Source organism: Dermacentor silvarum, chromosome 4, assembly GCF_013339745.2.
Source record: "Dermacentor silvarum isolate Dsil-2018 chromosome 4, BIME_Dsil_1.4, whole genome shotgun sequence".
In the NCBI taxonomy this organism is placed as follows: Eukaryota; Metazoa; Arthropoda; class Arachnida; order Ixodida; family Ixodidae; genus Dermacentor; species Dermacentor silvarum.
In genome coordinates, this window is record NC_051157.2 from 33,395,414 (window position 1) to 33,413,808 (window position 18,395).

Consider the following 18,395-nt stretch of genomic DNA (forward strand, 5'->3'; position numbering starts at 1 on the left):
TCAACACGCACATCTCTCCCAGTGCCCTCATTCGATTCGCTTGCTCTGTTGGAACCACGTCGGTTTTGTGCAGTGTATTGCTGGTGCTAGCAATGACCTGTAAACTGAACTAAACTTGGTATCTGCTTGTCACCTACATGTCCATGCTGCCCACTTCATTCATCGTTGGACCAAGGTACTCGAATTGAGTGGCCCTCACGATCGTGAATATATTTTCGGTCTTTGCCGAAATGGTCCTGTTATGGCATTGCATTCCTTGTAGCTTTTGCGGATTTCTTTGAAGCTTTCTTTTTTGAGCCACATATCATGGTGTCTAGTATGCCGGCTCGCTCTTAGTTAGGTTATAAATAATCAAATATTCATTGGTATTCTTGTAATTAAGCGTCAATTCGCTAGCCAGTCATCGCCAAGTGTGAAAAAGAGAGGTGACGCAAATGTGTGTACCTTCCTTGATCTCGTACGCATGAACAAAAAAAGAAAGTAATACTCGACCTTCGAGGCGGGCAATAAATACGTGCCACCAGTTTCAGCACCTTGTAAAGATTAGGGGTTAACGTAAACGGATATAACTTCGATGATCGATTAAGAAATGTCGCCGACTTCACTGGTACGGACGGCGGCGTACTGAGGAAGCGCGACTGTGGACGCACGCACGCACAGCTGCATTGTCGCTAGCGGCCCTACGTTGCCTGCCCATAGCGGCACCGAGCTGAGCTCCCCGGATGAACAACAGAATACCTACAATCTACAAAGCGAACGCGAATGCAGGCCAAGCCCCAAGCAGCAGCAATCGATCGGCCTCCGGCCGAGTGCCATCGTCCACCGCTGAGCAGCGCGCGAGGTCAACATTTCCCAGCAAGCACCGGGGCTCATGGGGAGAGGAACGCCATTTTCAGAAGCTGTATCGGAACTGTCTTGCTCGTCAACTTTGTCGCCGTGTGATGTGTCCGCGGAGCTCCTCGTAAATTCTGATGCTCGCCTTTGTTTGCGAGCGGCGTGAGCGTCGCGAAAATCTCTTCATCGAAGTGATGCTCATTACGTGATCTCCGCCGCGGTCGTCGTCAGGCATAGCCCAGCCGTCCACCATTAGGCACCGTCCTGCGGAAACGTCTCGGCTGCGTCGCGGATTCCAGCCTTGTGCTCAACTCCCGCAGCAATGAGCAGTCGGATTCCGTCTGACAAGGTGAGCTGAGCTCCAGACCTGGTCGGCGCACGCATGGCTGACTCGGCTGGTGCCTGTCGCTAGCGGCATCGATCCGCGCATGTCGGCCCTGGCTTTTGCAGAAGCCAGTCAGTCCACTAAGTACGGGAACGCGGCCGCCAGAGCGGTTCGTCCTGGAGCTCTGAGAGGGGTCAAAACGAGATGCGAGCCGCTGGGCCGCCCGCCCCACCCGCATCGGCTCGTAGACAATTGACTCTGTGGCGACTTGCGTCTCATTGCCTCTCCTTCCACGCGAAAGCTCGCATTCCGACATTGTCGATCATAATCGGTACGCGCCTATGCGCACGTCGGGAAACCTGTCTTGCCATTATAGCACCTCTGGTAACGTGTATGGGATATTAAACTAGCGACAGTGCTAGTGCATTGACTGAAAGCTGTTACTTAGCACATCTACGCAATCTTTCCGGCTAAATCTTTCCGGCTAGTTTAACAGCGTTCACTGCTCGTGATGGTGGTTCGCTTCGTCACTTGGAGTGAAGACTCCGTGTGGCCAACGGATGCGTTTGTAGGAGCGCACTTACTTCTCTGTTAGATGACATGGATAGATCAAGCTTGTAGACCTTTCCACATGAACTGGGTGTTCCGTGGAAGTAGGGTGCTTAATTTGGAAATGCCGATGCCTTTTGCAGAACAAACGCAAACGGTCTTCGTCTATTGTCCGCAGCTTTTGCGGAAATAATGTGTGATAAGACTGCTTATATTCAAATGTAAAAGCGAAAGACAGAGGGACCAGCATAATGTGTGTTCTACAGGATGCCACACCTCTTTGTATTAATTGACTTTGAAAGGGTAGCTTTCCTGTTGAATACGTTGTTCAGCTTACCTTAGCCTAGGATAGTGGGGCCAGACTTCGTACTAGCAGTACGTGACTAGTTTCACGTGCGTGATTGAACTAGCAGTTTCAGCCAACATCGCCTGATTATATGCATAGTGTCAACTTTCGGTTCACTGAGCCTATGACCCGATAACTTCCAGCGCCAGCTTGGCATCTGCTAGACACAGTGTTCTTGCAGTCGTAATATATGCATATAATAAATATAAAATCGAAAACTGCTATGGCTTGGCAATTGAAATCTTTTTGAAGGTGAGTGCCACCGTTGTGCTAGCTGAAAAATACACGGACAGGCTAAGAAAGGATGACAGAACCGACGCATCGCATATTCTGCGACCGCAATTTATTGTCCCAACCAGAACCAGCTTTCTTCTTGGTGAGCAGGCTTGGGTATGGTGTTGATGTAAGAAGGCACATGCTCTTTGGGTTTTCCGATCATTTGGCTTGATAAAGTTGCCCGTGCCAAATATTTGAGCTCAACTGATAAGACCTTCATGATGCTATCACAATTATTGTGTAATTCGAGAGTACCTGTAGAAATAAGCGTTACCTGTTATCGTTTAATGTTTCCAATTATGTTTTGTGCACTTGAGCTGCCGTTTCTGTACTACATTTGAAGACCCGAATGTATTTAGTTACATTTTATTGCATATGTTCCGACCGACAGTTATGTTTATAATCTCCACTATTCAAGTGTGGATGTTTAGTATAATACGGATAACCAACATGGGAGGAACTTTGTGAAAGCATTGCTGTTTTATGCAAGTATGTATGAAGCAGTTGCACATTGGCAAGGTCGGGAACTGCTTGACTTGTGGACAGCTGTTATGCCAGTCTTTTTAATCGCATTGCAGACAGTCTTTTAACAAACCTCAGTTATGCTCACTGTGGTAAGTTATATGGCTGCAGTTGCATACTCATAGTTGTACTTCATTGCATTAGCATGCCACTTAGCAAAAGGGAGACAATTACAATACTTGCATGCAATTGTGGTTGGCATTGGGGCAGAGCTGTATGACCTGCTCCTGATTTTGCGCATTCTATTTCTGCTTGTAGGGGTGCTGCTAAAACTCTATTTCTTCCTAAATTTGTGGCTACAGTTTTATTATTAAAAGAGAAAACAAAAGTCAGCGTTACATATTTTTTGTATTGCTTGTTAAAACCCCAGCACCTGTACAGTTTGGCGTCACGGATGTCAATGTGGTTTCTTGTACTTTGGCCATTGTGGCATAGTCAAGTTCTCAAAACTTCAGAAATTCAGTCTTTGGTTCAGTGTCCCTTTAAACCATTGAGCATACTGGCAAAGTTATTCCTGCACTAATTCTTGCAAATAACTTTTATATTTATGTGCTACTTTAAGAATGTGGAAGCCTTGTACCCTTTAAAAGTGCCGACCACAAATAAAAAGAAAAATGTGTCCAGAAAATGAACATTATTTTTTATTGCGCATCTGGATAGCCAGCTTATTGCAGATTCGAAATATATGTGACATGGGAGTAGCAAATTCACAATTGTGTCCGAAAATACACAAATTTAGGTACTGGCAGAAGGTTTCATTAACTCGCATTGTTCGTTGCCACGCTGTATCAGAACTATTGTCGTAGTCAGCGACATCAAAGTCCCTGGTTGTGTACAGCACAAAAAACATTGCCATCACTATCAGTGCTTTAATGCAGAAGTAAATCATCTTCAGAGCTTGATGACAATGAAATGAAAGCCGCGCTTTCGCAATGGGTGCAGAAACGTGCAACTGGCAGCTACCTTCTTTAAAAACTCTACCAGACGAACCTATACAGAACAGAGTCTATAGGCCTTCTTGTGCAAAGAGGGAACTTGCCAGAACATCAGAATGGATTGGATGAGCCCGGCCCGTTACTGGCACTCGGAAAGAGCACCCGATCGGACTGGCCAGACTCGTCCTTGGCACTAATTGCAACAAAAAATTGTAACAGAGTATGACTCGTCCACAGCACTTAAAGGGTTAATTTGCTGAAGCTGCATGTTTTCTTCATGGGGACATCAGTAGGGCACACACTTTGACATCGAAAACTGGCTGTGAGTGATTATTGCTTCCGAGTGCTATGAAAGTAAAAAAAAATTGTGTGCCCAGTCAAGAAAACAAAGGAAATTGCAAAAAAACTTTGCAGTGGAGCTTTTTGGGGTATAACATTGTATTTGAATTTCATATATTCACCGCACTGCAGACAGTTCTTAGAATTCCTCAAACTTCTAGATTCACAATATTAATTATGCGGGTAATTGCCACAGACTATTCAACACTTTTTATGCAACATAGGGGACTCGTAGAATGTGGACATCTGTAAAATTACATTCAGAATCATTTTTATCTGTGACACCGAGTAAACACATTGTGTAATTTGAGTTGCAGGCGCTCCGGTTTCCATGATTAATGTTTTTTTTTCTTTTGTCACAATGTCTCCTCTCATCTCTCACTATAACGGATATTCCTTTGCGAAGTATTGTAGTTCCTACAGGAATTGTTAGGCGAAAAAGTGTTAAAAGATGTGTCATTTTCACACACCAAAACTTTTTCTGGTTGCCATCATATCTGGCACAAATTGGTGTTATCAGCTGTAGCTTACCATGTATCTGAAAGTACCCATGTCTTCCAACAATTTTTTCTAACCGGAACTACTAGAAAACTAGAAACACAAAAACTAGAACTGAAAAGCAGAGTTAGCTTTCATGATTGACACCAAAGGTGGATTACACCTATGCAGGATTGAGAGAGTGAAGACCAAAACAGCCATGCTAAAAGCAGCATTGAAGCTTGTGTAGTGTATAGAATTACTGAAGAAGCATAGTTGGCTATGGAGGGGCTCTTAAAAGGCTTGCGCTCATTCTACTACAATACATAGCTACAATTGTGAACTAATTCATTGACTGTATTGTAGTGTTCCAGTGGAAGAAACAGTAAAAGGCCAAACACTTAATTACATGATGAATGTGATGTCCAATGGGTGGGACATCGAATGGCTTTTCGGTAATAGAAGCTGTTGACAGAAGGGCATAAAAATGCAAGCTTTGTCTTGGTGTTCAAATGAATTGTGCCCCCAAACACGGTGCTCCTTTAAGCTTGTAAATGATTGCGTTTCATAGGAATGTGAAGGATATATACTCAAGGGAGCTTTTTAGTGGACTCAATCTTTTGGAAAAAATATAATGCTAGACCTGCACATTTTTGGCACTTTTTTTTTTTTTTTTTTTTTTTTAATGCCGCACATCTATTTACCATGCAAAGGCAGCCAGGCCTGAGGTCATGATGTGCTGTTTTTGAAATATTTTTCAGGAATGAAATTGAGTGGTGAAAATAAAGACAGTGAGTTGTCTTTACCAAAGTTATGAGACTAGAAAGATAGCAGCAAAGATCACACTGTCTGCACTAACGCTGCCAGACACTGAATACATTGTTTGGGTCATGCCACTGAGAGATGTGGTCCATTAGTGATTCAGGCTGTGAAGCCTGGTTCCAGCTTTCTCTGTACTGTACCATCCGAGTACAGATCATGCTGTTGGCTTGATCAGCAGTACTGGTAATGCTGTGCATCGCGCTTCATACGGTGCCAGAAATGCCAATTGAATCTAAAGGTCTCTATTTCAGGTCGCTATTTTATGACCTTTGCCATTGTGTTGGCAAACGTCATAACAATAGCTTGCCACCAAATATGGGGGGGGGGGTACGCTATGGGTCCCTGAAGATGTACAGACCAATTCAGTGTTGTGCGCATGGGAACCATGAGGGCTACTTAAGTTCCATAGCCGGTTAGAATTCATAGCAGGGCATCATAGAGCATCACACAAATATTGAGAACCTCGAGAACAAACGTCGGCAAAAACAGGGCTTCTATGTAATAATGGTACACAGGTGTCAAAAAAAAAAAAAGAAGAGCATTGCGTAATTACATGGTGGAAAGCTTGTTAATGGCAGTAAAGACTGAGCACGGAGGTGTTTAGGTGCACGGTGCATGTTCTGGGGGCAACCATTAAACACTACCTGAGCTAGTTATTGCTAGGTGGGTTGAAGTGATGGTAGGGAACACTTTTTTTTTTTTAACCTCTCCGTCTTTTGAGATTTAGGACCATAATCATAGTTCATAAGGGTCATTGTGCAGTTAGTTGAGAGCATGTCAGTGCTGGACGTGATCTGTGAATTGCTTTTGCCAGGTGGACAGCACAATGGGCTTCTGCTCATCGGGAGAAGGCACCAGTGACCGCGTCAGTATGAGTCTACAACGGGGGCTAAGGATTGTGGCGACGTAACTTGAACACGTGGCGCGCTCTTGCAGGTGAACCTACGGCTGATCTTGGTCAGTGGCAAGACCAAGGAATTCGCCTTCAGCCCGAATGACTCAGCCGCAGAGATTGCCCAGCACGTGTTCGACAACTGGCCCCAAGGTGAGAAATGCGACAGGCAACATGGGTAACCATGAGGAATTCTCATGCACTGTATTATCTATAAAAGATGTGGCTGGCAATGTACAGTCCCCAAAGAATGAAACATTTCCGGCGTACAACGTTTGGCATATTATGTCCCGTGTGATTGTGTCCAGGCAAACGTTTTTGCAGGAGCACAATTTACAATGAAAGCTATGAGGGTGCATCTGGTTGAGAATTTATTTTATGTTTGACTTAAAGGGACACTGAAGGCAAATACTAAGTCAAGCTAAAGTGATGTATTAGTGCTCGAGTATCTCTAAGGCGTCAATATTATCGCGATCAGAGCCTTAGTAATCGAGAAATTGATTGAGGTAAATGCATGACACGGTTAGAGACTCCCCCGGGACATTCAAGTACTCGCCCGATGACGAAGGCACTCCTCATTTAAATTCTGTCACTAGTACTGAACCACTCGTTATGAAACCATAATCGTATTGTATTATAAGAAAAAAGAAAATACTACTTTCTATTTCACTGTGACTAAAAAGAACTCACGGACATTACACCGTTGACAACGACACGGGCGGTCAAAAGGTTTCGTTTTCGCACGACTACGCGCCGCCCATGCTTTCGCGTTTCCGTTGTTCTGTTATCGTGTAGTGCTGCGCTGGTTTTTCTGGCTCGCGAACCTCGCACTAACCGCAATTAGCGGAGAATTCCACTTCCATGTGACGTCGCGGAATGCCTGAACATTCTACGCCGCTTGACTGAAATCAGCTGCAGCGGCATACAGTACCCCACCGTCTGTCGGGTTCCGTTTCACTCGCCAACGGCAGCAAAGGGCGGTAATGGCGTATGCAACGTCACCACTCCTCGGTATACGTGGCGGGAGATTTGAATTGCAATAAAGGTATTTGGACTCTTCAGATGCAATTTTCTCGTAAACTAAGTCTTTTATTTGCACGAGACAAGCGTTTCAATGTTTATGAAAAGGTATTTAAACAGTCCACGTCGACTTAGTATTTGCCATTAGTGTCTCTTTAAGCAAATCTTAAGCACACACAAAACAAAACGGGCATTTCTAGGCTAGGGTCCAGTGTTTTCTGTTATTAATTTCACAAAATTCAACATACTTTCCTCATTTCTATTTCCACCAAAAATTTGCCTTTTTTTTTTTGGTGAATATAGTTTTCTAGATTTTTCTAGATTGACTTTCACCGGCTTTTTATGGTGGATAATTTTACTCATCAGGTTTGCTTTCTTTTATTTCTTTTCCAATGAATATTTAGTTTATTAATTATGTACATGGTAAATGTTGCTGTATCATTGCAAATTCCACTCAACCCTGTAGCTGTAACCATTACACAAAATAACTGTTTTTGAGAAGCAGTCTAGCAAAAGCACAACGCCATACAGCTTAAGAGTGAGTGCACATGAAACTTGAATACAACTAGAGCGGTCCTTTATAACATTATGTGGGTGCAGATCTCCAATGAATAATAAATACGTCTACGTACACATCACTCCGAGTTGCCATCATTGAGCTTAATCATCCACTGCAGTGGCCATAGTGCAAGAACTCGGGAGATGGCTTCCTTTACACCTCTGCATTAACCCCCTTCCCACTTCTGTATCTTCTCAGTGACAGGGTTAAAATGGACGCAAATAAGAACAAAAGAAGTAAAGATTGCTTTGGCAGCAGCTGACATGTGGCGTTGACCTTGCCAAGCTTCCTGCATCAGAACGCATGCAGGCTTACAGCTGCGGGCCGGTCGCCATCTTAGCTCTCTGGTAAATTTTGCTTTCGTTTCCCCCCCCCCCCCCCCTCCTTCCGACGGAATATTAGAGGGGAAATGCAGCATACTTTTTTTTTTTCTAGTTTAACTTTTTTCTTATCACGGTGAAATTGGCTGTTTTTTGTATGTTTGAGTTAAAAAATTTTGTGTAACAGCCAATAAGTTTACGGTGTCATGCAGTATATAACAATGAAGGTAAATGAACGTGCTTTCAAACAATATTTATTTTAAAAGAATACAAAAAATTTCCATAAAAATTCTTAAGCAACAAAAAACAAATTTTCATCATAAAATTGCAGTAAGAAGTAATATCTCTGGCAAAAAATTTTTTTGAGAAATTCCTAAATATACAAATTGGTGATATATCCCTTGGCAACATTTCTTTAAAGAATTATACCCATAGATAAAGTACTCTTTCAGTTAAGAAAAATTACATGACGCATAGTGAAACATTCAAGTTCTTGGTTGGTCCTACCTACAATTTTCTTTTCAGGAAAAATATTAATTTACAGCATAATATATACAAAACATGAGTACTAAGCGCACGTTTCAAAAGTACATTTCGGGAAAGAAACAATAATTACAATATACGTAATAAAAATTACCAAACACAAATAATGAAATTCATGGCAAACTTTGCTAATGATAGACTTATATCTTCAGAGAAAAAAATTCTCTACGTCGGTTTGTCAAGGATATGCGTCTGTGCATATTTGTTGGTGTTTATGCCTATAGCATAACAACCTTCGCCGTAAAGGACAGGCAAAAAAAATCAAGATCTCTTGCCAGCCGCTTCGGACCCCTACGGAGCGTCGTCCCGAGGTCAATGCCCGGATCTCTCTAGGGCCGACACTGGTGGCAGCACGTCTTGTCCAAATGAAGGGGACATACCATAAATAAAGAAAATAGTTTGGACACCAACAGGGCAACTGAACCGGCTGTAGATATCAATAAACAAAACGGGAGGCGAAAATGAAACTTGCCGGCATGTAACAGCTGATGTTCCCGGCTGATCTGCTGAAGTTTCCTCATCCGAACTAAACTCCGATGGACGCGACATCGATGTTGGAGTTATCACTGCTCGAAAAGTCCAAAAGATTGCTTCTTGGATCATCGGGATCAAGCGAAACTGCTTTCTTTCGAGCGCGCGCAGCACCAGATGTCGACGGCATCACGCCGCTCAACCTTACAGCTCGGCCGCCCTTTAAAAATCCCTACCGCGCGGTAAAAATGTGAACCGCGCAGAAACGGAAACTCTTCTTTGTATACAATCACCGAGATGGTGCTACGAGTCCAGGCACGCAGCGTTTCTTTTTAAAATAGGCGCTCAAAAACTTCGGTCACCTGTGATCGATGCCTGGTGCCGTGGTAAGAAAATAGTTAAGCTGGTAACGCCCTAGCTATATAAAATACGTGACATTCTGACATTGAAAAGTTGTACACTCTCGGTACACTGATTGAAATCTTAGTGGTAGTAATTTTAATTCTGTTAATGTTTAGGAAGAATAAGGAACATTTGCTGTTCTTGGACAGTAAGACGTCACTGAAAGCATGTGACGGTGACTAGGTCAGTTGCATGTCTAGTGGATTTACAGAAGGATTGGGACCCAGTGAAACGAGCTTTTAGTTAATGCTATTGTACGATCTTGAATTGTGCACACACTGTTTGATTGCTTTTACCTTGTAAGGTCTTCTGGCAAACGTCAAGCTACCTGTGTAGCTTTTAGCCCAGAATGACCATCCAGCATGTATACCGGAAAATAAGACTAATTTGATAGCATATTGTTATTTACCAGATGATGAACTTAAGTCTCCATATTATACTTTGCTATATCAGCGGGCATGCTTCTGTATATTGTGACGTAGCGTTTACACAACCTTTAATACGCCCCGAAGACGCGACGGACCGATCACTCGAGGCACAGATCAGTCTCAAGATGAGTCCCCACAAGCGATGAAGACGACGAAGCCAATGAGATGATGAACATGTGCAGCCAACGAAGAAGTCACTAAGAAATGCCCACAATATTATTATTTGCCAATCCATTGGTGTGGTACTTCGAAAAGACAAAGCGAATTCTGTTGAATCATTTCTAATATTCTGATTTGTCTTTAGTATAAGAGTCCATTACAGTGCAGGCGTACTCAAGTTTTGGCCTAATGGTTAAAGTATAAGCAGTTGGTTTTGTTGCTTGACTGGGAGAATGCATCGGGCCGAGAGAATGACCCCTCATTGGACAGTTGTGGTTGTCCCTTCTATCTGAATTGCTAACTTTTTGCATTTCTTGCTTCTTTGTTCATTAGGTGCTCATTGCACAATCTTATTATCAATCAGTGACGTAGAAAAAAAAAATAATTTACCCTTTTACATTCCTAAATATTTGCCAACTCGCTCATTGTGATAAGTATGCACTTATCAAATTGAATTTCTCTCATGGTGCTGTGCAGAGTGGTCTGACGAGGCCGTGTCCAAGGCAGAGATCCTGCGCCTCATCTATCAAGGGCGCTTTCTTCACGGCAATGTGACCTTGGGCGGTAAGCTGGTGTTGCATGGCATATATGCTGTTTGGCTGGGTTCCTCACTCTGGAAAAAGTGCAGCTCAATCTTGTGGCACTCTTACCATTCTGGAACAACCACTTCTCACTATATACCAAATTGAAACCTAAGAATTCAGGATGGCCTCCTACCACAGTGGTGCGCTGCAATTGCTTCATTGGTTCTATTACGCTGCATGAGCAGCCAAGATCAGCAGCAGGCGGGGGGGGGGGGGGGGGGGACAAAGGACAAAACCTTGGAAAGAGGTTGAGAAATTTAATAGTTTCATCTTGTCTTCTTCATCTTCAGTTCAAGATTTCAAAGTACCACTTGCACATGAAATCGTGAATAAATTTTGGTTTGTAGGTAGCGTTATAAAGTATGCCATTGAGCGCTAGCAAAGTGCATGGAATATTGCTCTGCTTATACTGTGGCATTTGGTATGTCTAATTCTTACAAAGCATTGAAAGTGAAGCTACCTGTTATGAATGAGTATTAGGAAATTGACATCTTTGATGGTACTACACTACTTCTAACAGTTGATGGCTATTTGTGGCAAAAGACATTCGATCTTCCAAGGTTTGCGGCAGGCTACGCTTCGTGCCCTCTGGTTCAAAATATTGTGTGTTGTAGTCATCAGTGTCAAGTTGTGATGGACTTCGCTGGCCTTGTTTGCTGCAGCTGACATGTCTATGAGCAAGCCATCACCTAAATTCATACACAACACTAACAGGGACATTGCATGGATATTATCTAGTCAGCCAGACTTTTTCTGTGTGTGCCTGTCCTTATGCATTTGCTTCTTTATGAAAATGTCATCTAAACCAAATTCTCATCTGTAACATTCTTTCTCCACTCTATTCAAAACCTCAGTATAACTGAAATTGTAATGGGCCTTAATTGGTTGCCATGGGGGGGAGTGAACAATCTGGCAAAGTCATTTTTTGTGCTGACCTTTGTCATGCATCCCAAGACATTGCTCCATACTTTGCCGTATGCAGTAGTTGACAAAAAGACATGATATTGTTTTCTTTTGAAAATTTATTGCCTACATTTTTAAGCTATTAGGTGCTGTGTTTTGTACTGTGAAACAGGGTGTGCACTGTCTCAGCAAAAGGAACAGAGATAGATAAAATTTGGTTACACAGTAAAAAGCTCCACTTTTAGCATGACAAGCCTTTCACTAGGCTAACAGCGTTCGTACACCTCCTTGAAAACCCTTGAACTTGAAAAAAGAACTCCTTGAAAGTAAATGTGCTCCTTCAATTCCTTGAAAACTGGTCTTCGGGGCGACTTTTGGACATTCAAAACAACAAAGTCCGCCTAGGGGCTATGCCATGGGCAAAGTCTGTCAAGAAGCAATCTTATTTTTCACTAAACGATTTCAATGTGCTGTATTCACAGCCACCTACGACAGGCTTGTTTAAATTACTGTTGCCATTGTGGAACTAGTCCAAGCAAGAGCAAGTAACCAAGCCGTGGCACTTTTTTGTTCAAGTTGTTTCACACTGCAGCCATCATTGCTCCATTTTCGAGCTCTAGGCTCTAGAAATGCCTAGCATGAAGTTTCAGCCATTTGGCTTTAGCTTAATAAGCATCTTTTGCTGAAGTCGGACACCATTAATCATCATGCTTGTAGGCTATTGACATCTTTACACTATGTAGGTCAACTCAGCAGCTGCTTAGCAGCATTGACGAAGGAGATTTCACTGTCTTTCAGTGTATGTGTATAAGGCTTGTTTCCCCCCTTTGATTTTTGAGTTAAACATTCTTTACAAACCCTGGCTAAACTTTGCAGTTATCGTTAAAATTTCTCTCGCCAGTGTGCACATATCTCCACATACTGGTTTATGTATACAGTTCCCTTGTGATGCAGTCTTGGCATACACAAGTTGTGTGCATGATGGGGTGGGCTGTGTGGTGCAAATAACATATCATGCCAGTGAATGCTCAATAGACAATAAGCAACATCTGCAAGTGCGCTTCTCCCGACACCTTGCCCAACCTTACCAAAATAGTGGACCTTAGCTAGAATCGCAGAGAATGTGTCAGCGTGTGGATTGGTGTTCCCATTCCGGTTGTCCTCCGTTCCTCACACCACCCACGCTTTCAATACGGATCTCTTTGCTTCAAAAATGCTTATTAGCGGAAGGTTGCCCATATATGTTAGAGCAAGTCAGGTGAATGGGAAAGCCTGCTTACAAAATTTTGCATATTGTCACGTAGTAGTGACGGTGAAGAAAACAGTCTCAAAACTGTGAATGACGAAACGGACTTTATTGGGTGAACCTGTGCCCACAAAAGCAAGTTGTACGTCATAGCTTCCGGCCCGGTTGAGGTGATGCCGGAACTTCTGTCACTTACAGTGACCGCTGAATCCCTTCTTTGACTATGTCAGCGATCGAGGCCACCTGAGGCTACGACCTTGGCCATAACTTCTGCAGCTCTTCCCGTACGACCTGATCTATCTCACAACCGTGGCCTCGTGGAAGAGTGCCCGCCTCGGCTGTGTGAGGTTGTGGGTTCGACTCCCACCGCCGCCGGGCACCCACTGGTTCAAATGGGTACAAGTGTACCCCGGCCTGGCGTTCGGCTTCCTTCAGGGGTGATACGCTTGGGAAAGGAGCCTGCGCCCTGAATTCCCGTCGAAACCCTCGTGAGGACAGAAAACAAGTGATGTCTGATTTGGCCATTTGAACCTGATCTATCTCTGATCGTATCTCGCAGGTCGTCGGCACCTAGCGCTTGAGCTTCGGCCTCGTTTGTCAGTGCACGGCGGTTGTATTGCCTGGCGCGCATTTCAAGCGTCTTCTCGATCGTCGTGGCCTCCGAAACAAATTCTGCAACAGTCTTGGGACGGTTTGCGTATTAATCCGGCGAATAGTTGCTCTTTGGCACCTCACATCAAGAAGCGAACTTTCTTTTCTTCAGACATGTCGGGGTCGGCGTGGCGGAAGAGGTGAGTCATCTCCTCGGTGAATATGGCGATGTTCTCATTCAGCAATTGCACTCTGGTTTCTAAGAGAACCTCGGCCCTTTCCTTTCGTACGACACTCTTGAAGGTCCTTATGAAGTTCTCACGAAATGGGTCCCATGTCACCAGGGTGGTCTCTCTGTTCTCAAACCAGGAAGGAGCAGCGTCATCCAACGAAAAATAGACATGGCGCTGCTTGTTGTCGTCACTCCATTTGTTGAACATTGTGGTCCTCTCGTATGTCTCCAGCAGCCAGGTTTCAGGGTCTTCAGCCGACGATCCACAGAAGGTTGGTGGCACCCGAGGTGGTTGCGGCAGGATGGGAGACGCTGGGGTTGCCATTGGGGTCATTGATTTGGCCTTGATCGTTGTGGTCTTCTCGTGAAGAATTCCGTACTCCGGCAGAAGTCCTTGCTGCCTGCGGCTAGCGCGCTGGTCCTTGGCGATGCTGGTGTTATCCTCTGGTTTTGGGCTTGGATCGCGGCTTTTTGGGGGCGTTTGGTGCATCAACGCACTAGCACCTCCACCAGATGTCACGTAGTAGTGACTGTGAAGAAAACAGTCTCATAACTGTGAATGACGAAACAGACTTTATTGGGCGAACCTGTGCCTACAAAAGCAAGTTGCACTAGAAGCACAACGATAGTGGCAAACACAGTGAGCGATCGTCGAAAACTGATCAGCGGCGAAACGCGTCGGCTTTTATACATGAGTCATCGAAGGTTCCAGAGTAATCCCTGGTGCCCGCGTGTTTTCTAGAAAGTACTAGACAATTCGCGTCACTCATACAATCAGATTCCATAAGTGTAGGTGACAACAGACAATGGATAGAAGCATCAATAACGTTTGAGAAACTTCCGATACATGCAGGCGCGTCCTGCGCCTAGCAATAACGTTTAACATTTGGTAGCCGATGAAAAGCGGCCACCGGTGAAAGATAAACAAGTACACTTGTCAATATCATCTATTGCCCTAGGGTAGTGGTGTGGCATAATGCAGCACCAACCTTACGAGCTGTTTCTCAGTGGAACAAGAAATGCAAAATTTATCTTTTTGTTCACATCTGTATGTAAATAACCGCTATCACTAGCCAATTCGGGCTTGCATGTTTGCTCTGCTCTTGGATACATAGCTGCCCGTTTACTGACTATATTATTCTGCTGGCCACAATGTTCTTAATCTAGAGGCCACATCGACACTTTTGTTCATGTCCGTGCCGATACCGAATGTGCGCAGCAAACCCCAGTTCATGCCCTCATGATCCTAAACATTTTTTTAGCTTCCAATCTCTCTGAGATAAAGCTTAACTCTCTTCTGCTCTCAAGGATTTTTTTCTTTCTTATAGTCTTCACCCAACCAAACTTTCACCTGAGGTCTTAGTTTGTTTTTCCGCTTTTTAAGAAAACAAAATGTTCCAGTAATCACACATTGCTTTGCTAACAAATTATTGCATTGACCACTTGCTCCAGTTGTTCACGTGACTAGCTCTTGGCATGAGCCCACTCTGTTAACACCATTATGAAAGTCAAATAGTGAGTGGCGTCTGTGTTTTAACAGCACTGCAGCTTCCCCTGGGCAAGACCACTGTGATGCACCTTGTGCCCAGGGAGAACCTGCCAGAGCCGAACTCTCAAGGTGAGCTGTGTCATTGATGCCGCCCTTGTCCTGGCCTAATCTTCGCTCGTCCACGCAGACCAGCGCCAGAAGAGCAAAGAACGAAGCAGCGGCTGCTGTAGCGCCAGCTGCTCCATACTGTGAACTCCCCTGGACCATCGTCGGCCCTGTACATAGCCTGAACAAAGAATAAAAGCGGACGCTCTGTGCGGCGACTACCGTGCGTGCGTGTGTGTGCGCGTGCGCTGAACGACACGCATGCCCCCCCGAGTGAAACCAGCGGAAATGCGTGGCGTGGTAACGATCCCCAACTTGGTAGGCTGTTCCTCCCAAGGTGTACCACCAGGCTAGTCTCTTCCACCATGTTCATCTCAAACGGGAAGCAGCTAGCACAGCAAGTGACTGCAACGAAGAGGTGCTCGTGAAGCAGCCACTGACTGTTCTTGTGATGTTCGTCTAGCGCCAGCATCGGTTCCAGTATCTTGGGCTTCTGCAGTGTGGAGCTTACCCGCTCGTCATCCCAGAGGCCAGAACCAGCAGCGTCTTCGAGCACAGCTGGTGCAGAAGCTGATGTCTGCTTTAAGCGCAGAGTGGACCTGTTTTTTTCGATCAAGGCTGGTGGTCTGTATGTGCCCGTCACAAATTCACTCAGTGTTGCACGTGGGTGTCATAGCCGCAGTGGTGCTTTGAAAGTAAAGTCTGGACACACCCTGAAATCTGTGCAATGTTCTGTTTTCTATGACAAATTGTGTGCGAGAAGTTAGTGCAGCGGATTTTGTGGTTACTCAAAGCTTTCAGCAGCAGTAGTTATTCAGAAAACAGCTTTTGCATGATTGCAGTTCTGCATTCACACTAGCTTCAAATTTTTTATCTCTTTTCACCAATAATTTTTTTTTTTTTTTTCAAAACGAACTGCGTCTTTGCCTTGTCTATTCATAGTGTTACGTGAATTTTTGTCAGCACTAATTGTTGTTGGCCTCCTAGCAATAGTAGTACTAGTGGTTTTTAATGCCGTATTTGTTGCTGAAATTGCTGGTAGAATTAGCCTATTGCTCAACCTTATTATAGAGTACCAGGTTCTTCTCTTGTAATCACGTTTTGCATAGGTTCTACGTCGGGCATCAGAGGTTGCAGCAATTTCTCACTGTTCCATTCAAACGGCACACTGAACTTAGAGCAGTGGAGTGGTGGTGCACCAGTCTTGATTGGAGGACCTGTAGTACTAGTTATTGAAGCAGTTGTTGCCACATTTGGAGCTCTCTTTCAACACTTGTCATTGTGTGTGGTGTTACCGGCTCTAGTGCAACAAGTGTAATTACTGAAACTAGCTCCTGTGCAGTTATGTTGCATCTTATTTGCTTATGTGCATGCAAGTATGCCATTTTCTCTTGTTTAAGAAAGCTTGCAATGGCCAGCCTGTCGCAGCATGCACTGATCCTGACCTCAACGGGCATATTCAGCTCAAGCAAATTCAACCATCTTGTGCTTACGTAAAATATCTCAACAATGGATGTGTTGACCCAAAAAATCTGCCAGAACCCATCTCGCAAAGGATGTGAACGTTAATGCCATTAGCGTTGAAGCAATTTTACAACACCACATTACCAACACTGAAGCATGTCATGTATGAGGTGTGTATGCAGCCAGGCTCCTCTGTCGCCGGTGGGATGCAGCAGTGCCTTCATCATTTTCATCAGGTGCACGTGTGTGATTGAAGTTCATTTCATTTCTCCTTAAGGGCCCGAAGGCATTGCATAAGGGGCGACTCGAAGACATGTAAACTTGGAATTATTTGAACAAAAATGCAGAAGTACTCCAGAAATAGTGAAGTAAAAAATACAATTGAGAATACATTGCAAATATAAAAGGTAAACAGTAAAAAAAAGAAATCTGAGCCAGTAGATATTTATTAAGATGGAGTTAGTGTAGGGAACAGTGGTCACGTGATTGGATTCTTAGTTTTTTGACGTCCTTTCGACTACACAGCCTACACAGACAAGATTGTCTAAATATATGACGCAGGTTCTCTTCCGCCCAGCACTCGAGAAATTTTAAAGGGTCTTTCTTTTTGTCATTGAAAAGCGGCACATATCCAGTGACCCAAGTTAGTGCGACAGTTGGTTTCAGACAGTTCCACGGCACAGCAGCCCGATACTGTCAGACTACACACACCAGAAAGTGCGTGAAGTATCTAGAGAATGCTAATCACATTGAAACACTTGTGTGGCAGGCACTCTCGGCATGAGTCTTGCTAGTATAGCCGTGCAGCATATATCCGTGTTTTATTTGGTCTGTGCGACTGTGAAGTATTGCAGTATGGAAGAGGCCTCGCTGTCCTTTCTTTTTAACATTTACCCCCCCCCCCTCCATTTAATATTAAAATGGGTTAAGCTTTCAGTCGCGGTGTAAGCTTCGGGTGGCGCAGGTGTTGCTTTCCTTGAAATAGGAAATAAAAGAGAAGGGTGTTTGCCACTTGTCGAGCAACGCGGTACAACTGTTGGCGCCTGTTCCGCCCAGGTGCGATCACGCGCATGCCGTGATGCATATGTCACTCGCGACTGCTCGTGCCGGCAGCTCCGGACCTTGATGGTGCAAACAAGGTCAGGCTGTTTTGCCAGTCAACTGCTTCGCATTTAAGATACAAGAGCTGCTGAGTGGCGCGTGGCAGAATTTTGGCCTCCGCGGGGACATTATGCGACGAGAGCACTGCAAGCCCCAACACGTACGTCCGTCGACAAAGGCAAGTGTAGAGATACAGAGCCGTGTTGTTTGTACTTAGCAGTTTCATGCAAACCGCATGAAGCGGTGATTGTCGGGGACGAGTTCAAAATGCAGGAACAGCTCCTCACCGCTCCTACCCCCCCCCCCCCCTTAAAAAAGGGGGGGGGGGGTGCAGGTGTGTTTGTTAAATCAACGAGCACGTTGCGGTCATGCACAGCATGTACGTACGAACAGCCAATATCCACCTGTGTGGGGTCGAAGGAACCTGCTCACAGAGCAAGCGGAAAAGTTTTATAAGCGAT

The 18,395-nt window shown here is 44.5% G+C and overlaps 2 protein-coding genes and 1 long non-coding RNA gene across 5 annotated transcripts in view; 2 read left to right on the plus strand and 1 right to left on the minus strand.

The window, feature by feature from the left end:
- Positions 1-18,395, minus strand: part of LOC119449746 (peptidyl-prolyl cis-trans isomerase 7-like) — a 403,577-nt gene that overhangs the window by 12,680 nt on the left and 372,502 nt on the right. The gene's annotated exons all lie outside the window — the stretch shown is intronic.
- Positions 436-16,088, plus strand: LOC119449740 (ubiquitin-like protein 3). 3 transcript variants are annotated; one of them, XM_037712984.2, is made up of 6 exons: positions 436-1,183; positions 6,240-6,290; positions 6,362-6,470; positions 10,697-10,783; positions 15,316-15,393; positions 15,452-16,088. In XM_037712984.2, exons 1-6 carry the CDS (start codon positions 1,157-1,159, stop codon positions 15,514-15,516), a joined length of 417 nt encoding a protein of 138 aa, XP_037568912.1. In that variant the 5' UTR covers positions 436-1,156; the 3' UTR covers positions 15,517-16,088. The 3 variants fall into 3 exon arrangements, with proteins under 3 accessions (XP_037568912.1, XP_037568913.1, XP_049521380.1); XM_049665423.1 differs by lacking the exon at positions 436-1,183 and adding an exon at positions 1,202-2,430; XM_037712985.2 differs by lacking the exon at positions 6,240-6,290 and having other exon boundaries at positions 466-1,183.
- On the plus strand, positions 2,437-4,175 carry LOC125944677 (uncharacterized). Its single transcript, XR_007466352.1, has 2 exons — positions 2,437-3,314; positions 3,443-4,175. It is a non-coding gene; the product is annotated as an uncharacterized LOC125944677 (long non-coding RNA).